The following is a 24,694-nucleotide window of genomic DNA, read 5'->3' as shown; positions in this document are numbered from 1 at the left end:
TTAAAAATATAAATTGTAATTCTTTGAAACAGCATGCATAAATATTCAAGTTTTCTTCGAAAAAACTATCAAAGTTACCCCGTTTTACGGTACATACATTTGGTTAGGGTCATAAAGGAATAGCCCCATGAATTCCTGATGAAATTGTTGTTGATTCAATAGCTCAGAAGAAAACAATTTTCAATTTCCCTTAGTTGGTAGCTTAGTTGGTATAGGATGCGTCTAGGTTACAAGAGTCGTGGGTTCGAATCCCATCTGAACACAAGATTTTCTTTTTTCTAAATCTTATTCATGACTTATCCATCTCTATGCACCCAAAATTGATTCATTATATTATTCAACTATGCAGATTGTTCAAATTACCATCGTTTTATTATCAATATTCACAAATATCTTGAAAAGTCTGTAAGTAACCTCGAGAGGGGGTTTTGCCGTAATTTGCTAAAGTGACGTATGCTCCATTGAGATTGTTGATACATTTCAGAATATCAAGCTTCAACCACTAGGAAACACTATTAATTCATGTTCTTCTACTTAGTCATTTCAGATCCTGTATCTCTGGGCTCTGAGCTACAAAAACATGTTTATGATTTCACCAGACACGTATACGTCAAAATATACTGAAATTTAAAGGGACAAATGACCCTCGGGTTAAAGTCCCACTCATCAAAAAACTAAAGTTTACAATTTCGATCACGTCGTTCTGTCAGTTAACGATAGTTTAGGAAGAGTCCTTGAAACGTTTCTGTATCAATTATCTTAAAAATGTGCGGAGGAACTACCCAACCCCTAATCAAAATTTCTGCATCAAGCCATGAAAGCCATGGATGAATCCTTTGAGAGATTTACGTAAGAACGCAAATAATTCTTGAAAGATTCAGGGTGTATCTTTAGAAGGCTCATTGCATTATTGGTATTTCTTATAAATTCAGAAGCATATATCAGAGGCTGTCCTTTGGAAGAATTTCTTGAGTAATACTGTAAAAAATATTGAGGCATTGAGGTATTCCCAGAAAAAAATAAACATCTTGAAGGTATTTTTTGGACGAGTTCTGAATGAAATTCGCGAGGAAATTCTTGAGTTATTTCAGAAGGTATTCCGTAGGTAACTAATATATAAGTTCAGCAAATATACTTATATCCACTCTTGAACAAACCTCTGGAAAAAAATTTGTGGAAGCACCTAAATTTCTGAGTATACTCTATTGAATTGAATTGGAACTTCTGCAAGAAATATCTCAAAGAAACTTTGGAAAATGATGTATGAAATATCTCCCTTTCCAAAACTGGAGGCATTTTGAAGCATTTTTATACAAACTAGTTGAAAATAATCTGAAGGAACAGGCATGAAAATTTGTGAAGGAACTTTGGAAGATTTTTTTTCCAGGAATCGCTGGTCATGGATATCCTAAGTTTCAAAAGAAATCCTGAATAAATACCCAGAGGTATTCTTGGAAAAAAGCTCTAAAGGAGTCCCTAGAGGAATTCGTTGAAGATATCTTTGAACGAATCTCTGAATACAGTTTTGGTAGACTCACACTTAAATTTCAATCGCTGAGTTCTCCCGTAAGAGCAAACTCATTTGAGATCCACTTGGAAAAACTCACGCATAAGATTTTGATGCAAAATCGCTCGCTCACACCTATGCCGTTAAAAATGATCATAAAACTCATAGAAAAACCGTCAAAACCCAATAATGCTGTTTATATTAGATACCTAGCTGAAACACAAGGAATTAGTGCTTTTCGTGAAAAAGTGGGAATTTAAGCCAATGAGTCTAACGGATGAGACAAATCATGCATGATGTTTTGGTTGTTGAGTTGCGTGAGCTACATCTCATGTATCAAAAAGCTCAATCATGAAAAATGAGAATTTGAGACTTTTGCAACGCTGTGTGTATGTATGCCTGAATCAACCGAGCGCTGAAAGATCTTTGGGAAGCTTCTCATGAAGACTCTCCTATCTTCTTCGTACAAATCAAGATAGAATGGTGTTTGCGTGTCACGAGTTGACTTGAGAATGGGAAAACCGATTTGAGCAATTCTTGCACAATTGATTTCGTCAAAGGCTACGACGTGTTTGTGTAGAATAATATATGAAATAAATCACCAAGAAAGCTGAAGAAACGAGAAATGCAAATTTGACGTACCGTAATTCGGGGTGTATTTGATCAGCGGGGCGAAGTTGACCCACATGTTTAGACTGTTATAAAAGCTATGACCCGATTTTAATTATCACAATTTCTGAGTTTTGGCATTACCTGATAGCTACTCATGATTTTCATAAATTCAAGGCATTCAAGATAATTATTTCATGGAAAAACAGATTAACAGAACAGTTAATCAAACAACTGTTAAAGGGTTCTTCTCCAAACAATCGGATATTTCCACGGCTATACAAAGCTACAATTTTAATAAACTGTTTCATACATTCCAGATATGTTCTATTTACCCAGTTTTGAATTTGTATTGAGGATACAAATTCTTTTTGTAGAGAAAAAAAAATCTTTTTGCAAGAGGGTTGCTTATTTCAAAGAAAATTGCCTACCTTAAGGCGTTTAATGTGGTGTAATCTGTAATTCTTCTTCTTCTTCTTCTTTCTGGCGTTACGTCCCCACTGGGACAGAGCCTGCTTCTCAGCTTAGTGTTCTTATGAGCACTTCCACAGTTATTAACTGAGAGCTTACTATGCCAATGACCATTTTTGCATGTGTATATCGTGTGGCAGACGAAGCTACTCTATGCCCTGGGAAGTCGAAAAAATTTCCAACCCGAAAAGATCCTCGACCGGTGGGATTCGAACCCACGACCCTCAGCTTGGTCTTGCTGAATAGCTGCGCGTTTACCGCTACGGCTATCTGGGCCCCAATCTGTAATTCAAAACTTCCAATTAAAATATTAACCGATTTATCAATAAGTTGTAATATTTTTGAGTCTTGGTTCAGATTCAGAGACCCTGAATTTAGTGAACAGCATACTTCTTTATTTTAGGAAACCTATCGCAGTAGTTGATCAACTTCACCCCGGAATCAAAAACACCACTTTTTGATATCCAAAAAATGTTTTTGTTATTATAATAGTAATTTGTCATAATTTCGTTTATATAATTCGTTAAACATTCAACCAGTACAAGTTTTAAAAATATTTTGTTGATAATACATGCATCCCGCTAGGAATTATAGCACAGAATCGCTCAAAACAGAGGCGCGTCCACGTTTGAAACCATGGGTAGGACAAACGTTGACAAATATTTTGTGCACAGTGAAGCTAAGAAAAATGTTAACCAGTGTTGATCAGATTAATTTCCCCGAAATTCGAATTGTGAAGCCATGAACTGTTATAACTGTGCGTTGTATTCCTGAGATGGAGGGGAAGGTGGTTGGGCTTGAGTGTTGCACATGGGATCCGACAGTTTCGACCTCGGTGGGCCGCAATTCAAGTTTCGGTGAAATGATTCGCACTCACTCATTTTATTTCACCGAAACTTGAATTGTGGCTCTCTGAGATCAAAATTGATCGATTTAGTGTGCAGTACTCAAGCTTAACCATCTGCTTTTCTATCTTAGGAGGATAGAGCATGGTTGTAGTAGTTCGTGGCTTCGTAGCTCGGAAAATGTTATTTTCGGGGAAATGAGTCTGAGCAACACTGACTATAAGACCGTATTCAGTGTCATGTACTACACTCTACTGTACACGACACTGAAGACGGCCTTACAGTTGATGTTAACCCTATGGAATCCTAAACTGGAAATTGAATGTTACTGTATTTAAGAGACGCAAACCCAAAGGGCGTCAGTCGTTACCACAAGACAAAGCTTTCCGTCTTTACAAGGTGACTGAGTACCTTAGAAATAGGATATTAATGTCCTGTTGCCTGAAAAAAGGTACCTAAAAGAAACAAAAAACGGCCAAAAAGACACCAAACAGAAAGCAAGAAAACAAAACGAAACCTAAAAGGAGCCAGGAAATAAGATTTTGATTCTTTAAACCATCAGATAATTCTCTAAGATCTAAAACTTGTTTGAGAAACTATTACTGCTCGTATTATTTACTGTATGTGTTTTTTATAGGATCTTCTTCAGAAGTTTCATCAAAAATTATTTCAGGTATGTTCAGAAATTTCTAAAGGAGCACATTTAGCTATTATTTCCCAAGGAATTTCTGCACGTATATTCTCCAAGAATTTTGCTTATGATATCTCAAGGATTTAGCAAGGATTTTCCCAAGGAGTACCACAGAAATGGAATTTCTTTAAAGAATATTTCGGAAATCATATATATTCCTCAAAAAACTCTCTGAGAAGTTTTCCAAGAAAGTCTTAATTTCTCCACAATTTTATCCAGTGATACATCCATAGTTTTCCCTGGGAAATCCTCCAAGACTCCTGGTCTTCTAAAATTAAATCGATAGCTTCTCCAGGAGTTTATAGGGATTCGCTATGTCCTATATGTCTGTCAAGATTTATATAAGATATTAGTAGATGAAAAAACCGAATTTAGTACTATACCATTTAATTCCACTACAGTTTGTATCCTTTGACAGATACGCGTATTTCGACCTCAACTGTAAGGCCGTCTTCAGTGTCGTGTACTAGACTCGACTAACTAGAAATTTATCTGAAGATACCCTCAGCAATTGCTCCAGAGATTCCTTCTAAGATTTCTACAGAAATTCCTCCACTTTCCTCCAACTCTATGAGTATTCTTTCTAACATGTCTCCAGGAAAGTTCCAAGAAAAATATTCTAAATAATGCATCTGAAAGGTATTTTTGAGAAAAAAAAATCCAAAGGTGAGCCCTGATAAATTCTATGTAAGTTTTAAAGTCATCCTAAATGAACAAGGACCTCTAAAACAACTCCTGGACTTTCGAGGCAGTTTAAGATGATTCAATAGAGAATTAGATGAGATAATCGAAATAAAAAATCAATCGCATCTTGGGATAGTATTTCGCAGGGTTTTTTAAAGGATTTTTTTGAAAAACATTGGACAACATCTCGAGAGAAATTGTACGGAAATGATTGGTGGAATTATTGGGAAACTACTGTAGTATTAACTGGTATAAAAACTTTAATTTACTTTTTTGAAGATTGCATGGGAATGCTTTGAGGAAAAAATTAAGAAATATTTGAAAAAAATGTGAGGGTAATGTTAGAAATTAATGCTGGAAAAGACTTGGATGAAATGCAGGAAAAAAAAACCTAGGAAGAAAAATAATTGGTTCGAAGAAACGTCCAGGAATCTCTGGGTCCCTAGGAGGAAACATGAGCAAGTGGAGAAATTCTAGCAGAATTTCTTAAAAAAAAGCTATTACTTTTAAAAATCTTGAATAAACCTTTGTGGATTTCCTCGGTAGAAATTTTCAGAAGATCTCCTACAATAACAACTGGAGAATACGGTTGAAGGATTAGTAAAAATGCATCTGGAGGAAATTCTAGGATAGTTTTGGAAAAATAATCAAAATTATGCTTTGAAAAATCGCTGGAAGGATTTCTGAGAGAATTGGCAGAGAAATCTCTAGAAGAATTTCACGAGATATCGCTCTAGGAGACCCTGAAGGTACTCTAAATAAAATCACTATGATAGTTTCTGAAGCTTTTCCTCGGGGAATCTAAGACGAAATTCTTGAAAAGCCTGTTGAACCCGATACCCAGTGAACCACGTATCGTATAAGAATGTGCATCTAAAATCACATATTCAGGCGTCCAAAATTAGAATCGCGCAATATGCCAGACAAGGCGTTATCAATGTTAATACAAGTTGTATATAAATCCCCAATACGATTCATAAACGACAATCTGTGCTGACAACAAAACATGTCGTGAATAGTGCAACATAGAATCGCGTTATGTTATATAAACTGACAGATCATATATCAGCCCAGAAAGCATCGTATGAAATGACGGCTATTCGGCCTCAATGGAAGTTGATCCTCAATATCAGCTTCTATATTCGAATAGCCTAGATAGCCGTGTAGTGTCGGTAGCCGATTGCAACAAGGCTAGAAATAACACTACGGATTGCCTGTTCCGGTGGTATAAGTCCATCATACAGGTGGCCCCTAATTCATGGTGTCATGCGGCTAAAAGCATACCGTGCCTAGGAATGAATGGTTAGGGGGGTCAAAAGAAACCTAACCGTGAACGGTGCCTGTGGAGTACCAGGGCACCCTCCACAGTATTATGCCCTTACTGTGCTACCCGGAGCAATGGCGCAGTTGACCTTGTACTTCTCCGAAATAATCGGCTACTCATATTTAGCCTCAAATCAGAGGCTTGATACGAGTGGGAGCATGTTAATATAATATGAATCGAATCAAAATTATCCATGCAAAGGGCGCATCAGCAGTGCTCAGCAGAAGGTTCACCAAGGAAAATATCAATGTGGGACTAATTCAAGAGCCCTGGGTAAATAATGGAAGGGTACTTGGTTGCCCTTCGAGCAGTTGTAGAGTTTTGTACGACGAAACTCAGTCCAAACCACGGACGGCTATTCTTGTAAATAGGGACACAAAATTTGTCCCAATCACAGAATTTATCCGTAGAGACATTGTTGCGATCAAAGTAGAGGTGCCAACTATCCGTGGGAAAACGGAGGTATGTATTGCTTCTGCTTACTTTCCTGGAGATGTTGAAGATGTGCCTCCATGCTCTGTCGTTCATTTTGTCAACTACTGTAAGAAAATTAATGCCCAATTTATAATAGGGTGCGATGCAAATGCCCATCATACAATTTGGAGCAGCACCGATATTAATAAAAGAGGAGAAGATCTTTTAAACTACATGTCGTCTAACAACATAGACATATGTAATAGAGGTGATTCTCCTACTTTTGTAAACTCTATCCGACAAGAGGTTCTTGATCTCACGATCTGTAGCGACTTGTTATCGGAGAAGATTGTGAACTGGCATGTTTCTGATGAAGAATCATTGTCAGATCATAAACAAATCCGGTTCGATTTTAAAGCTGGATCAGAAATAACAGAAAGCTATAGAAACCCGAAGAAAACCAATTGGGATCTCTATCGTTTTCATTTAACGAATAAGAATTCGTATAACGGTGAACAGTTCACGACTGTTTCACAACTGGAAAATGCCTCTGATGGGATCATTGACCAAATGGTCTCATCTTATCATGCTAGCTGTCCTATTCAACAAAGGTCATCTAACAGGGATGTGCCTTGGTGGAATGACAAGCTGGCAGGATTGAGGAAGAAATCCAGGCGGTTGTTCAATAGAGCAAAGATCACTTTAGATTGGGTTGAATACAAAAAAGCCCTAACAGAATACAACAGAGAACTAAGGCACGCCAAACGTAAGGACTGGAGACGGGTATGTGAAACCATCAACAACGCTCCTGCAGCTGCAAGGCTGCACAAAGTCCTTTCAAAAGACCATTCAAATGGTCTAGGTTGCCTTAAAAAAGAAGACGGCAGTTATACTGTTGACTCTTCTGAAACACTGGAAGTAATGATGAGAACTCATTTCCCTGAATCGATCCCATATTCGGATGAAGAACAGGTCTCAGATGAGGCAAGACATGTATGGTCGATAAATGCCTATCAGAAAGCTTGTGAAATCTTCACGCCTTCGAGGGTCGAATGGGCATTGAGTTCTTTTCAGCCTTTCAAATCTGCCGGGAAAGATGATATTTTACCAGCCTTACTGCAACAAGGAAAAGAGACGCTTTGTCCGCTCTTAACCGAAATATTCAAAGCAAGTGTTGCGCTTTCATATATTCCAAATGCGTGGCAAAAGGTTCGAGTTGTCTTCATTCCAAAAGCTGGAAGAAAGGATAAAACAACTCCCAAAGCCTTTAGACCTATAAGCCTTTCCTCTGTTCTTTTAAAGACAATGGAAAAAATAATTGATGACTTCATCAAGTCAACAAGTTTAATAGAAATGCCTCTTTGTAAATACCAATTTGCGTATCAATCAGGTAAATCTACCATTACGGCGCTGCAGTCGCTGGTAAATAAAATCGAGAAATCTCTTGAAGCCAAAGAAATAGCCGTGGTTGCTTTTCTCGATATTGAAGGAGCATTCGATAATGCATCCTATAGCTCTATGAGTTCAGCCATGGAAGCAAGGGGCTTGGATAAAAGTGTTATCGAATGGGTTATGACCATGCTCAAGGGTCGCACAATTTCTGCTGATCTAGGAGGTGCGCAAATATCTATAAGATCTACGAAGGGATGTCCTCAAGGAGGAGTGTTATCGCCCTTACTGTGGTCTCTTGTAGTAGACGAACTCCTTAGAAATTTAATAGATCAAGGTTTTGAGGTAATAGGATATGCCGACGATGTGGCCATCTTAGTTCGTGGAAAGTTTGATAACACGATTTCCGATCGGTTGCAAACTGCGTTAAACATTACTCTCAAATGGTGTAGGAAAGAGGGGTTAAACGTAAACCCTTCAAAAACTACTATCGTGCCTTTTACCAGAAGGAAAAAGGTAAAGCTTATACAGCCTTCTTTGAATGGAGTTCAAATTCAATTTTCGGAAGAAGTTAAACACCTTGGTGTTACTTTGGATAAGAAATTGAACTGGAACTCTCATCTGAGCAAGGTCATAAGTAAGGGTACTAATGCCCTATGGGTCTGCAATAAAGCCCTAGGAAAAACTTGGGGACTGCGACCTAATATGGTAAACTGGATTTATTCAGCAATAGTCCGACCAAAAATTAGTTATGCTTCACTGGTATGGTGGCCCAAGACAAATGAGGTAACCGCTCAGAAGAAGCTGGCTAAGTTGCAGAGACTTGCTTGTATATCAATGACAGGGGCAATGAAAAGTACACCATCGGTTGCCTTGGATGCCCTTCTTAATATACTGCCTTTGCATCAATTCATTAAACTGCAAGCTGCAAAAAATGCCTTGCAGTTTATTTGTTATAATAAAATACTAGATGGTGATTTGATTGGTCACATGAAAATCATCAAGGAATTCAATTTGAATTCAGATAACAAAACAATAGAAGATTGGATGACAACGAAGACCAACTATGATGTTCCCTTTAAAGTGGTTAAACCAAGCCGCTATACTTGGGATTCTGGTGGGCCAAGTTTACGTGCAGGTTCTATTGTGTTTTATACCGACGGGTCAAAGATGGGCGACAATACCGGAGCTGGAGTTTTCGGTCCTGGTATCAGCAAGGTAATCGCTATGGGGCGCAGTCCCACCGTGTTCCAAGCTGAAATACAAGCCATCATTGACTGTACAAATGTTTGTCTCAAAAGAAACTATAGGTTTGCAAAGATCTGTATTTTCTCAGACAGTCAAGCAGCTTTGAATGCTCTAAAGGCATTCACATGTAGATCAAAGTTAGTGTGGGAATGCATTCTTTCTTTGAAGCAATTGGCCAGTAGGAACGAAGTTACATTGTACTGGGTGCCCGGCCATTGTGGAATTGAGGGGAATGAAATCGCCGACAATCTAGCAAGACAGGGTGCAGCTTCGAGCTTTGTCGGCCCTGAACCGTTCTGTGGTATTCCTGAGTGCACTCTCAGGATGAAACTGAAAAATTGGGAAATGTCCATGGTAGAATCCAATTGGAACGCCACGGATACATCCAAGCAAGCGAAAAGATTCATAAAACCCAGTCTAGCTAAAGCCCGGGCTATACTGAATCTTAATAAAGGAGATCTTAGGGTAATAACTGGCCTGATGACCGGTCACTGCCCAAGCAGGTATCATCTTAAAAATATAGGAAAAATACAATCCTCTGAGTGTCGTTTTTGTCAAGCTGAAGACGAAACTGCTGAGCATTTACTCTGCAACTGCGGAGCATTGCTTAATCAAAGAACGTTAACATTTGGAAAAGGGTTATTAGAGCCCTTGGAAATTTGGCAAGGTAGTCCTAATAGGGTAATAGACTTTATAAAACGAGTTGTGCCCAGTTGGGACAGTGTGACACATCAACCAATGTCTATCACATCTCAATTGTGAAAGGATATTTGATGAGCACCAAATAAAATATGGGTCATACCACAATATTCCTAAATAATGGAAGCAGTGGTTAAAAGGCTCTACAGATGAGGGAAAAAAAAAAAATCGTATGAAATCGCAATAACTTAGCAAAAATTACCACCCAAACTTTGTATCTGCTGACGATGGGCCTCAAAGAACAACAGAGTATGTGTCGCTGTATATGAAACATGTATTAATATTGGCAAATAATCACTCGGCAAATGTGTAACTCTTTGTGGGACAGTGGTAAGGTGTCCGATTCCTGATCCAAAGGTCACGCGTTCGAGTCTTGCTGGATATTTTTTTTTTATTTTCATCCAAATTTTGTGGCATCGTTTATCTGATCACAGAAAGTCTGAAAAAGTCGTGCCAAGTACGCATATAGCCTCCACTTTGGTAGGTATATAGCCTTTTCATGCATTCTATACGATTGAATTGGTTCATATAGAATGATGTACAACAAAAGTTATACCAACCAAAATGTTGACTGGGTATACTCTACAGAACATATACAGAGTTGGTCATTGATATTTTTTAAGAAACCATCCATTGATTCAATCAGAAATGCCGATTAAGGATGTTTCTTGTAACTGTTCAACAAGTAACAAGTTGTAACAAGTTTCCCAAGATTTTTAATATAAATGTTCTCAATCGTTCTTCACACGAGCTAGAATGTTTTGGGGTCATGCAAAAATTATGTCACTAGGCATGAGAAACTATGAAAAACCTCTTCATGTTTTCCATTCTCCATAAGAATAAGTGCGACGTTGATCGAGTTTGTATGTATATTGAACAGATGATAAATTTAATTTATTTTTCAAGCTTTTTACTGATTTTGTTTTTGTTGAATTGTGGGTAGGACAGCCCTTTGACTGTCCTACCCAGGTTGTTTTGTGCTTAGTACATGTCCTACCTGTCCTACCCACTTCCCGCGCCACTGGCTCAAAAGTGATCAACTTCCCCCCAGTTTTCGATAATGTACATGATTGTCTTAAAGCATGCTACACGGCCTACTGGGCAATATAATGTTCGCTGGGACAACTAGTTTTCAATATTTTTTAAGGGGTACAATTACCATTATCACTATGGAACATGATTAAAGCAACATCGTGCAGAAGCGACTGAAGGATTCCCTGGAAAAATCGTTAGTCTGGTGAAACACTTGAGAAAATTCCCAACGAAATTCTGAAAACATCTCTATGGCATGCACGGAGAAATTCGAGATTCTAGAATTTGTTAGATAATTCTTGAAAGGGCTTTAAACGATTCCCTGGAAGAATCACTAAAGATACGCCTGAAGGAATCATTTGCGAAAAAATGGATAGATTTCTTAATCCATGTACAGATATTTAAAAAAATATGCAGCTTATTTTTCAAAAGTTCTCAAAACCACAAATTCGTGTGCTCTTCGGAATTAAAATCACATAAAAAGCTGAACTACTAAATTTGAGCCAAGAATATTAACATTTAGAGGTGATGCAAGCGATTTTGAAAGACACGGGGACACGTCAATGCTTCCAGTGGACGGTTATGTCCTTTGAAAGAAGCACCACACTAGACAACGGACCAGCATGCAACGCCCAGTGGCACAGTCGAAATACGTTCCTGACGAAAAGTTTACCGGCCTGAAGCGGGAATCAAATCCACACTCCTTGACTCGATGCGGCTAAATGCTTGGTAACACTAACCGCACGGCCACGAAGCTTACAATCTCGAAAGTTAAGTTGCCATATCGCATCAAGCAAGTTTTTTGCTACCAAAATTCCGTTGGATCTTGGCTAGCCACTTGTTTCCGATAACATTTCTGATGATATTCTTAAAGAAATCTTCGACAGACTTATTTGGGAATGTTCTAGAAGGAACTACGAAAAATTAATGTTCGATGTTTCGCAAAAGTTTGCACATAAATTTCGTACGGATTTATCTCTAATTATTCTATGAACTAATCCCTAGAATAAATTCTTTAGTAAACTCTGAAGATAATGCCTAAGGAATATTAGCAGGATTTTAGTTCAAAATAATCCAATTAAGAAATTATAGAGATGGCAGAATCTTTGAAGAATTTGTGATGGAGACTGTTCCTAAAGCTTGCAGAGAAATATCTCGTTAAAACTCATAGATAAGTTTCTTATAGACAAACTTTGAGAATGTTTTAAAAATTTCCTATGGGATTGTTAGAAAAATTCTGAGTGGTTTCTTGAACGAGTTTATGCAGGAATCGTTGTAAAAATTAAGAAAATTCAGTAAAACGATATGATTGTAATTACTTTTCGAAATCCTGTAAGATTTCTCAGCAAAACTATTGAGAGATTCCATGACTGAACGCTTAAAAAAATATTGGTGTGATCTCTGAAGTTTTTTTTTTTTCTACAATCCCAATAGAAATCCAGAGATAAATCCCTGTAGGGTTATCTGGGGGGAATAGTAGGATAATTGTTGATAAAAATATGATGGAACTCAATGAGAAATGTCTGGATGAATCCATGAAAGCAATTAAATGAAGGAATCAGTGGATATATTTTTTGAGCAAATTACTGTAAGAATTTTTGGGTGAAATTCTGGAGATTTTTCTTGAGTAATTTCAGAAAGATCTCACGGTGTGCCAGAAACCGTTATTAACGTAAAAAAATGTCCAAGAATTTGGCACCTACCATTCGAAAGATATAGTATTCAAGCATCTTCTCCGTGAATTTGAAAATATTTTAACGAGGGAATCGAAAGTTATCGTGATTTGAAGGGTTTGAACTGTTTTGGAAGGGATTTTTACATACTTCACAATTTTCCCCACCAGTGCATCATTATTATTTTGTAAACTAGCCAAGTAACTATCAGCTCTGCATTGAGCATTCAAAACATATGTTATCCAAGCATCTTCTCTGAAATTTTGAGACAATTTCTATTAGAAAATCAGAAGTTACAGTGATTTGTATATTTACCATTATTTCTATGAAGATTAAATAAGAGCTTATTTATATGGCTTTGCTTTATTGATGCGCATTATTTACAAATAAAAGTGTCTATAGAACTGACACTCGGCATTCAGAAGATTTAGTTGACTACACACTAGTTGACTAGCATCTTCGCAGTTAGCTAGAGAAAATTTTATCAAAAGACAACATAGCTAGAGTACTTTGAAGTTTTGGAAAAGCAAATTTTGAATATTTTTAATTAGTATGTTCAATGTTTTACTATTACTAAATCCAACAAAGTCTTGTCAATATGTTAATCAATGTGATAAAAGAGCGTGATTGACCGCCCTCTGCTGCTTCTTTGTCATTACAAGAGCAACTATACTTGTATAAGGAACCAACGGATGCTATGCTACTTAGGATTTATTGCATCACCCTCTGTGTGTAAGTAATGGAATTCTCATTTCCTGTACTAAGCAATATCAGCGCCGCCTGCGTTCGAATACAGATCAATTTGGGTTATGAAATAAATGTATTACGTGTTGCTATCTCTGACGAAGCCGTTGGGATCCTCTGCACTTCCACTAGAAATCATTGGGAATTTGGAAAATGGAAAGAGGTTATATTACAGGATTCGTCTTGGAAAACATAACGCTTAATTACAAGAGTCCTAGAGATCATCGCATCATATTCACTGGTGACACCTCCTTACAAGCGTAATAATTTCAACAAAATAATAAATAAAATAAAAAGTAATTCTTTCATATGTACAAAGCTTGACTTGAGACTCATATGACGACACCTCTGATAACGAACCATTCAAAAGTTTGCATGATGCGAATCATGCAACATCAATCTAAAACGTAAACTATCAGTATCTAAATGAAAAGTCGATATTTATAGTACCTAACAATTCAAGGATCTTGTGTTATTATGTAAAACAAATCCGAATATGAGACTTGTTACATTGAAATATTTGAAAAACATGAAACAAGGTTTATTTCTACAATAACCGACTTATTATTTGAATTAATTTGAACAACTATTGAACTATTATTTGAACAAAAATAAACGTTGTCCAAATAAATTCTGAACAATCGTATTTACAACATTTAAAACAGTAGCATAAAACGATATCAGTTGATAATCCATCCTCGACTGAGCAACAAAGAACCATTTTCAAATTATTCAGATTAACCAATACGCGTATTTGGGCCATAACGAATCACTGCCCAGCAAAACGCCGAAAATGATCACATTTGCTTATGCTGTAACGAAACACTGCCTTTTTTGAATGAAAAAGAAGTCAAAACAAGTTCAACACAAAGACAATACAAAAATCTGTTAAGTTAATTTGTATCGAAATGATCAAATGCGTATGGTGCACATTATTTTAGATGATTGAAAATAAATCCTAAAGACATGTCCAAACCTTCAAAGTACTCCGGTTATGTTGTTTTTCCATAAAATTTTATCAAACTAACTGTGAAGATTCTACTATATCTTTTGGATACCGAGTGTCAGTCCTATAGACATTTTTATTTGTAAATTATGCGCATCAATATAGCAAACAAGGATGGAAAAAAATCAGCTCTAACGACAAACAACACGGTATTTGAACGGTCCAAGAGGGCCATCGCTCTTGCAGCAACATGATTTCAACACCTCACCACGCGTGCTAATCATAGATACATCGAGCATCCGATAAACTGTTTGTCGTAGGACAAAGGGTTTGTCGGATATTGTAACAAGTTGCGATTAATGCGAATCAATTTAAAATTCACGGATAAACTTTCTCACGTTCCATGCACGATTGACTTTAGAATCAAAAATGGTATGCTAGAAGTCATATCGTAGAGTGAAAGCGTGAAAATCTTCCAAAATTTATGAATTCGGTTTGCGAACAATTGATCGTTAGCACACATGCCGAGCGATTCATTTTTCGCGGAGCGAAGTTTGTTATGATGGCTTGACGACTAAGGGTTTATCGGTGTTGCTATGATCGCATGATAAAGAACAACCACGATGCATCATTTGTTTTATCATGATCACTAGATTTCCATCCTTGATAGCAAAGCCATATAAATAAGCTCTTAATTAATCTTCATAGAAATAATGGTAAACATACAAATCACTGTAACTTCTGATTTTCTCGAAGAAATTGTCTCAAAATTTCAGAGAAGATGCTTGGATATCATATGTTTTGAATGCTCAATGCAAAGCTGATAGTTACTTGGCTAGTTTACAAATTAATAATGATGCACTGGTGGGGAAAATTGTGAAGTATGTAAGAATCCCTTCCAAAACAGTTCAAACCCTTTAAATCGCGATAACTTTCGATTCCCTCGTTAAAATATTTTCAAATTCACGGAGAAGATGCTTGAATACTATATCTTTCGAATGGTAGGTGCCAAATTCTTGGACATTTTTTTACGTTAATAACGGTTTCTGGCACACCGTGATCTCCATTAGAGCCCCAGGTAAGATAACAGTATTTTTTTTTGTGAACAAAAAATCTGTTGGCTGTTCCTTCTCGAGCATTTTTTTAAGTATAGTATGTATTTCGAGAACTCTTTCAGAGACTAAAAGACTTCTCCGAATATTACTGTAGCATTTCTTTGAAGAAATTTAATACGATTGAACTGAACAGGGCTCTTCTTTGCGAGAACAAAAATTGTTCAGAAATTTTATCTTCATAATGCTAAGTAACTTTGTAAAACATTGAACTTGAGTAAAAGTTATACTATTTTTTGTTAATCTACAATATCTTGACTCACCGGCGGCCCTTTGGATATTCTTGAAAATAGGCTTTGAAGGAACGATCTGTGAAAGTAACAAAATAAGTCGGACCATCATAGCCTGCCGGCCTTCGGCTGCCATAAAGTTGTTTTATTTCTTTAAAAAGGCAGTACAGGGCTTGTAGTTGAAATGTCGGAAGGGCTTTTTACAGAAAATACTGCGAAATCCAAGGAATAATTTTGGTTGAACCCAAGCGACCAATAATTCGGATTGTACTTAAGCAGCGAACTCAAAAGTTCAATTTTGCTATGAATCTAATTTCAACAAAACTTTATCGCTGATTAAGAGAACACTATGGAAGAGTAAACCACGAACTTTTCAACTACTAGCAAGTTTGAAACAAGTTTGATTTGAACTTCTTTCTTGAACTTCACGTAAATTGAGTTCTAGAAAATTACTTAAAAAGTGAGCTGATTAAGCCAACATATGCCCTTTTATTCGAACTTTTAATTATTTGGGAAAACACTAAAAACGTTCCTGCAGGATGGTGTAAGGGGCGATCCATTAATTACGTAAGACAATTTTCGGATTTTCGGGGTTTTTCAACCCCCGGTAAGATTTTTTGTATGAAAATTAAAAATAAATTGTATGGCACGTAAGAAATCTCAAACCCCCCTCAAGCTAAGCGTCCACTAATGGCACCGGCACCCTAAATTCGAAAAATACGGAACACCAAGCAAAATCTCATCGCATGATCTTCATTTTCCATTCTCACAGAAAAATCATCCGAAGCTCACACAAAGTGATCCGCGCATCTCATCATGAGCGGCGTAAATCGCCGAAATTTAGACTATCTTCGACGCACGATCATCATCAAGTTAAACAACAAAAAGCAAACGATCACTCACCTTTTGCTGCCCATGGATAACAGCGGTCCATTCTGGAGATCCTGTAGCGGTGATAACGGCTGTTGTTGGCACTGTTGCTGCTGCTGCTGTTGCTGGAGCGACATCCGAGGCTTCAGCGGCGGCGGAGGCGATGTCATCGCCACTCCACCATTTACTGCATTCGAACCGAGAGGTGCACCACCCCCGTTGGTTTGGTTCTGAGTTTGATGATGCGCAACGGCAACGGCGGCCGCTTTCAGCAGATACTCCGCCACCGGGATTTGCTGGGAGTTGTGCGATCGCTTGCGCATCGAAAGGCGCGAATCGGACTGCCGGGGAACCAGTTGCTGGTGGTGGAGAGGTGGGGAGGATTGAAGGGGCATAGGGAGCGAGTGTCGCTGGTCAGTTTTGCCGTTGACCATGATCCTGTGCGCCTGGTGAAGGGCATTGGAGGGAGGGGGAGGTTGCGATTTGGCCATGCTGGACGAAGGTCGTCGATAGATGACCTGCGGTTCCATCGGCTGGGGCTTTTTGGGGACGGCGGGAGGAATGATCAGCTGACTGATTTGGGACTGTGGTGGGGGAGCTCCCGGAGGAGGTGGGGAAAGGTTCTCGATGGTGGACGCCCGGTAGAGGGACTTCTTGTTGGTTTGACCGGCGAAGCTGTTGCGACGGCTGGTTGTTTGAGATTTGGGTTCTCCGGAATCGCTGAGTTGACGAATGTGTCGTAGGATTTCCGGGGGTGGCGGAGGGAGAGGTTCGTCTTGGTTCAACAGGATCACGTCTTCGGTAGGGCTCATCATCGGCGGAGGTGGTGGCAGTTCTGGGCTTGGTATCCGAAGCATGGGATTTTTCGGGGGCCGTTCCGGCACCCAGTCGTCTAGCGCGATAATCGGCCCCATGATCATCGGTCCGAGGAGATCCTTGGACAGTTGCTGCCGCTGTTGAACCATTTTGTCCCGAACGGAAGAATACTCCGATGCAGAGGAGGTCCTAAAACGGTTGAAAAAAAAGCAAATTAGAAACGACATATAGCCACAACATGGAAGTCGCAAAAATGATTTATTACAACTTGTTTGCCATCCCCCGCGTCTGGAACCGCAAACCGGTAGGCACGAGAAGCAAGAGACATTTGCAACAAACTTTTCGTGACATGTAGATTTACATAAGCCCCTTCGGCGGAGGCTCGTGCCACAGCTAGACAACCTACCTTCGAACCGTGGCCAGATGGGCTGCGTGCGTGGCGGCTGCCGTTGACATGGTGGCGCTGCTGTTCAGGCCGGGCATTCCGATCGAGCGCGATCGCGGCGGAGGCGGTGGTGGAGATCCATTAGCATCCACGTGATGAAGATCGTCCGGGGTTTGATCGCCGAGAATAAGCGTGGCGTTGCTGATCATTTGCGATTCCATTTGGGTTTGGGACGGCGGTGATTGAACTTTGTTCAGGAGATTCATCGTGTGGACGGAAGCCAGCTGGTTCCGGAGATTGTTGGCGGCGATCTTGTCCAGTTGTTGCTGGACGACGATGCTCGGGTGGTGGTGGTAGTTGCCAACGATTGGCGATTGCGAGGACGGGGTCAAATCCATGGTACTGCCGGACGAGGAGTACGCACTGGAGATGGAGGAACGTTGCGAGGCCATTTTTAGATTAGGGGGCGACCCGGACGAATGGTGGTTCAGGTTGAGGGTCGTCGGTCGCGAGAGGTTGTGGTTGCTTTCGCGGGCGTGGGCCTGCTGTCGCTCGAAGTAGGATATCACAGCGTTTTTCTGGAACGCTTTTAGCGAGGGGTTCGAAACCCGGTGCGTTTTGGACGGATCGAAATACGTATACTTCGGAGGGGTTTGGTGCGGCGGTTTAGACTGGGCTGTCGCTGTTAGGGGTGCCGCGTGTTGACTTAGATTCTTGGAAGGATTGGCGTGGGCGTTGTTGCTGATGCCAGTGTTGCCGATGCTGTTGTTGTTGAGCATGGATAGGCTCTGCTGTTGGTGCTTTTCAAGCTCGTTGATGCGCTCGGCTACCGATTGCCAGTTGTGCGGACTGAGTTGCCTAAAATGGGAAAATTTGTGTGAATAATGATTCTACCATTTGATCTCTAATTCCGAATACCACCAATAGTAGTAATTCCAACTTTGAGCATGCAATGTGGGTTAGAAATTAGTAAGATATTCTAGTCTTGTTCAAAGATGTCTTATACTCACTTGGATCCATCAGCTAAATTCGTCGTCCCGCTGGGGGTAGCCGGCTGACTACTGGTTTGAATGTTGCTACTACTGCTATTGCTAATACTACTACTATTAAGGTTGGCACCGTTGCCACTGCCGTTGCCGCCGTTACTGCTGCTAGGAATCTCGGTGTAGGTGCTGATGGGAAACAGCCGATTATTGCTACGACTAGATCGGACCGAATTGCTGCTGCCACTCCCCGTCCCATTCGAGGATGCCAAAGACGCATTGGATGCCGTCCTATGCTGAAACCGGAGATCATCGCCCACCGGAGAACCCCCGGAGCTGGAACTGGTGGGACTTGCTTGCTGATGCTGGAGGCCGTTGCTCAAGTGTGGATGGTGATGGTGATGAAGCGATCCCATCGACGCCGAAGAAGACACTGGATGACTACCGCTGCCTCCGCCGTTGCCTCCGAGCAAGGTTTGGTGCTGATGCTGGTGCAGCAAGTGCTGTTGCTGCTCGTCACTCGTCATGAACAGAATGCTTTCCGAGTTGTGGCGTTGAGGCGTCCGCACCCGCGAACTATGCGCAATCAGCTGCGAGCTGGAACCTGTTGATGATTAATGAGAGGAACAGGTTGGACAGATATTAGTCATCGAGTTTTGATGCCGCCGAATCGAACGGTTTTATGAGTAATTAGTCATATTGAAAGTGAGCTGTATTACGACATAAGATCGCCGAGGGCGTTGATGATCGATTTCAAGGGCTTCCTGGAGACGTGGAGAGTGAATGTAAGGGTTCAAGGTGAAGCAACGCCATAAAATTGGCGGATTTGCATAATAGGATCTAGCGCTAAACAGTCGTTTGGGCTTTAAGGTCAGTTCATAATGAGTACTTAAAAGCGACAAAAGCGTAGAGCTTAATAAGCGGATCGTTTTGTCGCTTCCAATATACTCAGACCCCAACAGCCGCGGCAATACTCAGGAAAGGCAATAAATTTGTCTCGTGCGAAGGCGAAATAATTGATTTTGCAAACTGTAAACGCTGTTGAAGGAACGTCCGCTTGCATACAGCGTGTATAGGAGCAAAAGGAACTGGGCACTAAACTAAGTGAGTGAATAATGCACAGTTGTCGAAACTCCTTCGCGCCCCCTTTAAAAAGTCGTCACTTACTTATGGCGGGGGATTGTACGCAGTTTTTGCCCAATAGTCTACCAATAGTCATAAATGTCAAATTAGATGCTCTGTGTTTGCGAGGTGTTGTAAACTAAATGATGGATTGGGACTAGTTTCCGCAAAACAAGACATGTGGTGGTAATATGATTTAGAGAAGGTCGAAAGATTGCGGAAGAGATGAATTTGTCCACGATTGTAAGTGGGCAGGATTACAAATGTATTGTTTCAAAATAAGTTAAATAATTGCACCTATTCTTCTGAATTTAAAACATTATTGTGGCAATTTGTAGGTTCTTCAAGTTGAAATGAGTTCTTTAGAAGTCAAATGATTCAAGCAATCATACAGCTAATTAAAGCAATTATTTGAAAATCTATTTAGAGACCCATCTTGAGTTTCTTCGAAGATTTGAGAACAAGGTTATTTAAATTTGTGATGAAAGCTCAAAAAAAAATTCCACTCAAGGACAATAAATTTTAATATTCGCTTAACAAATCCTTGGTGGATTAGTTAATTGACGACTAGTGAGACCCCTTGAGTATCGCTTCAGGAATTCATTGAAGATCTTGTAAATCAAGCATCTCTTGGAAATCTGCCTTGGAGTCCGTCGGAGATCAATCATAATAGTTTCAGATTTTCTCTAATGAAGTATTTCGAAAGCTCAATAAGTAACCTGAATTTCCATCATAGCTTCTTCAGAAATATTTCCGGTGGTTGCATCTAAAACATTCTACAAATAAGTTTATCAAGACTTCCATCCAATTAACTCATGACGATCTCACTTACGTTGCAATAACGATACATCCACTAAGCAATTACCGAAGTACTGAGGTGAAGTCCGAGAGAAGTGTGGTGTTTGTCTTGTGTGTATCATCTTGAATTTCGCCAGGGGTTTCCTTAACTCTCAAACCCCCAACTTATCATTAAAAATGAACTTTAAAACATCATAACTTGGTCAGTTATGTACCGATTTTGGATCTTTTGGTCTCAGACAAACCGCATACTCATCAAGATCTACTATGTTTCGGAAGAAATGGGATTGGCCACTTGGTTTCGGAGTTATTTCGGATGCAAATGAAGTATATTCGTTCCGGAAGTGAATAAAAAAAAATCATTGTGTACTTTCTATTAGTAAAAAGCTATGAGAAGTTCGAATAACATTGTGAGAAATTGATTCTGTCCATTTCATGAATGTACCCAAAGAAGACATTTTCTAAAACTTAGAGAATAGTACCGTGCGACAGCTCAAAGCTCATGATTTCTTATCCTGAACATCATAGATATAATGCCAAGGACTAATATGAGGTTCTGGCCACATACGGATATCCCGGAATCGGTTCCGGTCACTTTTGTAATCCTACTCACTCATATCGTGCGACGGCTCAAAATTCATGATTTTTTATCTTGAACATCATAGTTATGGTGCTATGAACCAATATTAGGTTCTGGCCACTTCCGGATACCCCGAAATCGGTTCCGATAGGGTCTCCGAGGGACACTTTTGTAATCCTACTAACTTATATCGTGCGACGGCTCAAAGTTCATGATTTTTATGCTGATCATGAACCAATATGAGGTTCTGGCCACATCTTGTCTCAGATTTCTAAAATATTTTGTCTAAGAAAATTATTTTGATTTTGGCATGGATCTGTTTTTCTAAAGGGGCCGTCCATAAATGACGTAGTATTTTTTCACTGATTTTTGACACCCCCTTCCCCCCTCGTAGCATTTAGACACAAATGCTGATACCCCCCCCTTGGAAAATACGTAGCATGTCAAGTACATCCCTCCCTGATTTTTTTATTTGTTTTCCTCAACCCAACAAAACATTTAAATCCAGAAATTCAAAGCAAAATTTGATATTAATTATTTTTAACTAATATTAATTAATGTCGGAAATGTCAGGATAATCTGACGAATGATAGTATGACTGAATTATTTCCTGTTTTATTTTGACTTATTTTGGTTCTCAGTTCATACAGGTTAAATTTAATTTGTGGTACTTTTGCTGTTGTTGAAACCTTAAACAAGTTTACAGCTGAAAATGTAGAAAACAGGTAAAATCTTGTACGGGTTGATAAATATAACAGCAATGAGCAAGGGTTCAAAATATTTTATAATAGAATCAGTGTTCCCTTAGTGGACAGTCCACTATAGTCGCACTAGTGGCTTTTTACGGCCATTTTGCTATAAATCTTTTCAAAATATTTTTTGACATGAAGGTCAGGAGCTATTTATTCAAGTACCATTGATACACAGCTTGATTTTGTTCAAAAAATGATCGAAATAATTAGTTTTGCTTAAAATTTGAGCTCTCTTTCGCCTATAGTAAACCTATTGTTCTTATAGTAGCACTTTTGAGAGAAAATATTTTTTATTATACGAAATAATTAATGAATCAAGAATTTTTTTTACATCAAACGAAAGCTTTTGATCCACACTTTGAAGGAAAAATAAAAAATCTTTGTAAAAATACGGTTTTGATTAGTATTTTGCCAACGCCGTGATGCTAGGGCTACTATAGGAACAGCAATTAGAAATAGTGCTACTATAGGCAAATGTATTCCTATAGTGGCACAAGCGATAATAAATACAAACATACGAGTTTTCGTAGTTTTCATATTTTTCTCACAAAGCCAAGATAAAAAGCTGTCAGATGATGTAAAAATAATAACGCTAGCGTGATTTTTCGATTTTATACGAATATTTGTTCTTAGCAGCTATTGGTACATCGACCCTATATTAAACAGAAATTTTGTTATATTTGATGAATTTTTAATATTATTCGTGGTTAAGAAACAGATTTCAGTGGTTATGATTAACAAAATACCTTAATTTGGAATAGATCTTCGTCTTTATTCTATAAATGCAAATCCATTCAGAAAATAGTGGTCAGATAGAGAAAAAATAACAACTGTTATATTTGGAATGTTTCAAAAATCAGCGATTTTTATACAATCATTTTTATTAAGATTTTAACTGCAGCATCGTATACTATACTGAAATATTCTTACACAACTTATAATGAAAACAAATGACATAATAAAGATGCCTTTTCGTTGAATTAGCTAGTAACTTTGAAAACTGAATGATAGGACAATTTCGATAACATTCGAATTTGATGTAGGGGGACATGGGGCAAGAAGGACACCCGGGGCAAAAGTGCCACCTCTAATTTCACGTAGTTCAAATCAATTTTTCTATGTTTAACGCAGGATAAGTATAAATTGAGTACTAATTGAGGGTTGTGTAAATATTACAGCTAAAAATGTTTAGTACAAAAAATTAGAAAAATGTTTTTAACTCACCAACGCAAAATATGCGAAATATTATAAGAATGTAAGACTGGAAAACAAGGTTTGACTCCCAATAAATACAAAACATATTGATTTTTCCGCACAGTATTGATGATTTTCAATTGTTTGATATAGCTGTGAGGATTTTTTTTCGAAAAAGTCCTTTTGACATTAAATATTACATATATAATAACAGTATGTCTTATGGGACAAGAAGGACACCGCAATTTTCTCATATAAAATCAAATGAACTTTTATTTTTCTTGTTTAATATTGCATTAAATCAATGTTTCCTACTAAATAAAATCAAAATAAACCATCTTGGACATTTAAAATGGTTTCTGAAAATTTTTAATATTATTGTTACAGTCGAATAAGATGAAAACTAAATTAATTTCGTAAAATAACTTTTTAAGTATAAGTCAACTTTTATCCCTCAGTTTTCATCTTTACTTACTCTACAATTTATCGTTTAGGCGGGGAAATAATAATATACAAAATTTGTGGCATTTTGCTCTGGTGGTCTTCTTGCCCCATACGAGTGGCACTCTTGCCCCGTGCCTCGTTTAAAAACCTTATAAGAAGGGACATTTTTAAAAATCTCAAATCATCATGTGTTTCTTATATTTTTGGAATTTAACGATAACATCATTTAGAACAAGAGGTAAGCTTGCCCCTACACTGGAATAATCTCCAAAATATGTGCAAATCAACCATGATTTGAACCTATATATCTTTCCTTCTTGCCCCAGCCCCCCTACTCATTATTATCTAAGCTGCTCCATCAAGAGCATTGATGTATCGAAAAAAATCGATGAGTTGACTGAGTGGAGATCTCCTGCAACATTGAACGCACTGAATAAATATCTTTAATATCAATTAATATTTTCCAAGTCGATTAAGCATTGATATTCACTGAACTTATTAAACTTATAATTTCTTGATTTATAAATAAAGTAGTTTAGACACGAGCACAATTTAATATTCATATCAAAATTTAAAGCTTCATAAAGGCTTCATTTATAAGTAAATATTTGGATTTCTCAGAAAATTTTCAATCTTATCATATTAATCTTTTGAAGCTGAATCATTATTCTACAACCCAAGTTCAATAAGTTTTTTCGGCGCTACTCTTTTTACCGAAATTATTCAAAATGCTACGTCCACTAGACGGGACCCCTCCTCCCTCGTTACTCAACGTCACAAATCCGTAAAGACCCCCCTTCCCCCTAAAATGCTACGTCATTTATGGACGACCCCAAACTGAAATTTGCAGATCGTGTTGACGTGTTGAGTACAGTGGGGATAAGAGTATCTTGATAAGAGTATCTCAAATTATCATTCGAGAGAATCCATAAAGGTTATTATAAGAGATTATCTGATGAGTTTAAATAAGACTATAGTCACACTTCTTTTCTCATTATCATTTCTTAGAACAATTTAACCTATGGTATTACTAGTAATAATAACTCATCACTATACTGTAAACGATTGCTAGCGGCGTTCGCTAAGACTTCATAAAGAATCCAACCAAAGGACGCCGAATGTCAGTTCTTCC

General features: G+C 38.4%; 1 protein-coding gene across 1 annotated transcript in view; it reads right to left on the bottom strand.

Annotated features, from left to right (window-relative positions):
* LOC5572054 (protein Shroom) overlaps positions 1-24,694 on the bottom strand; it is an 808,873-nt gene that overhangs the window by 328,440 nt on the left and 455,739 nt on the right. The window contains exons 5-7 of the mRNA XM_021847884.1: positions 18,700-19,276; positions 17,711-18,547; positions 16,522-17,493 (exon numbers count right to left, since the gene is read on the bottom strand). Coding sequence (XP_021703576.1) covers positions 16,522-17,493; positions 17,711-18,547; positions 18,700-19,276 — 2,386 coding nt within the window. The remainder of the gene's footprint in view (positions 1-16,521; positions 17,494-17,710; positions 18,548-18,699; positions 19,277-24,694) is intronic.

The sequence above is a fragment of the Aedes aegypti genome, chromosome 2 (genome assembly GCF_002204515.2).
Source record: "Aedes aegypti strain LVP_AGWG chromosome 2, AaegL5.0 Primary Assembly, whole genome shotgun sequence".
NCBI lineage: Eukaryota > Metazoa > Arthropoda > Insecta > Diptera > Culicidae > Aedes > Aedes aegypti.
The sequence above is the reverse complement of the archived record's forward strand: the minus strand, read 5'-3'. Positions and strand labels throughout refer to the sequence as shown.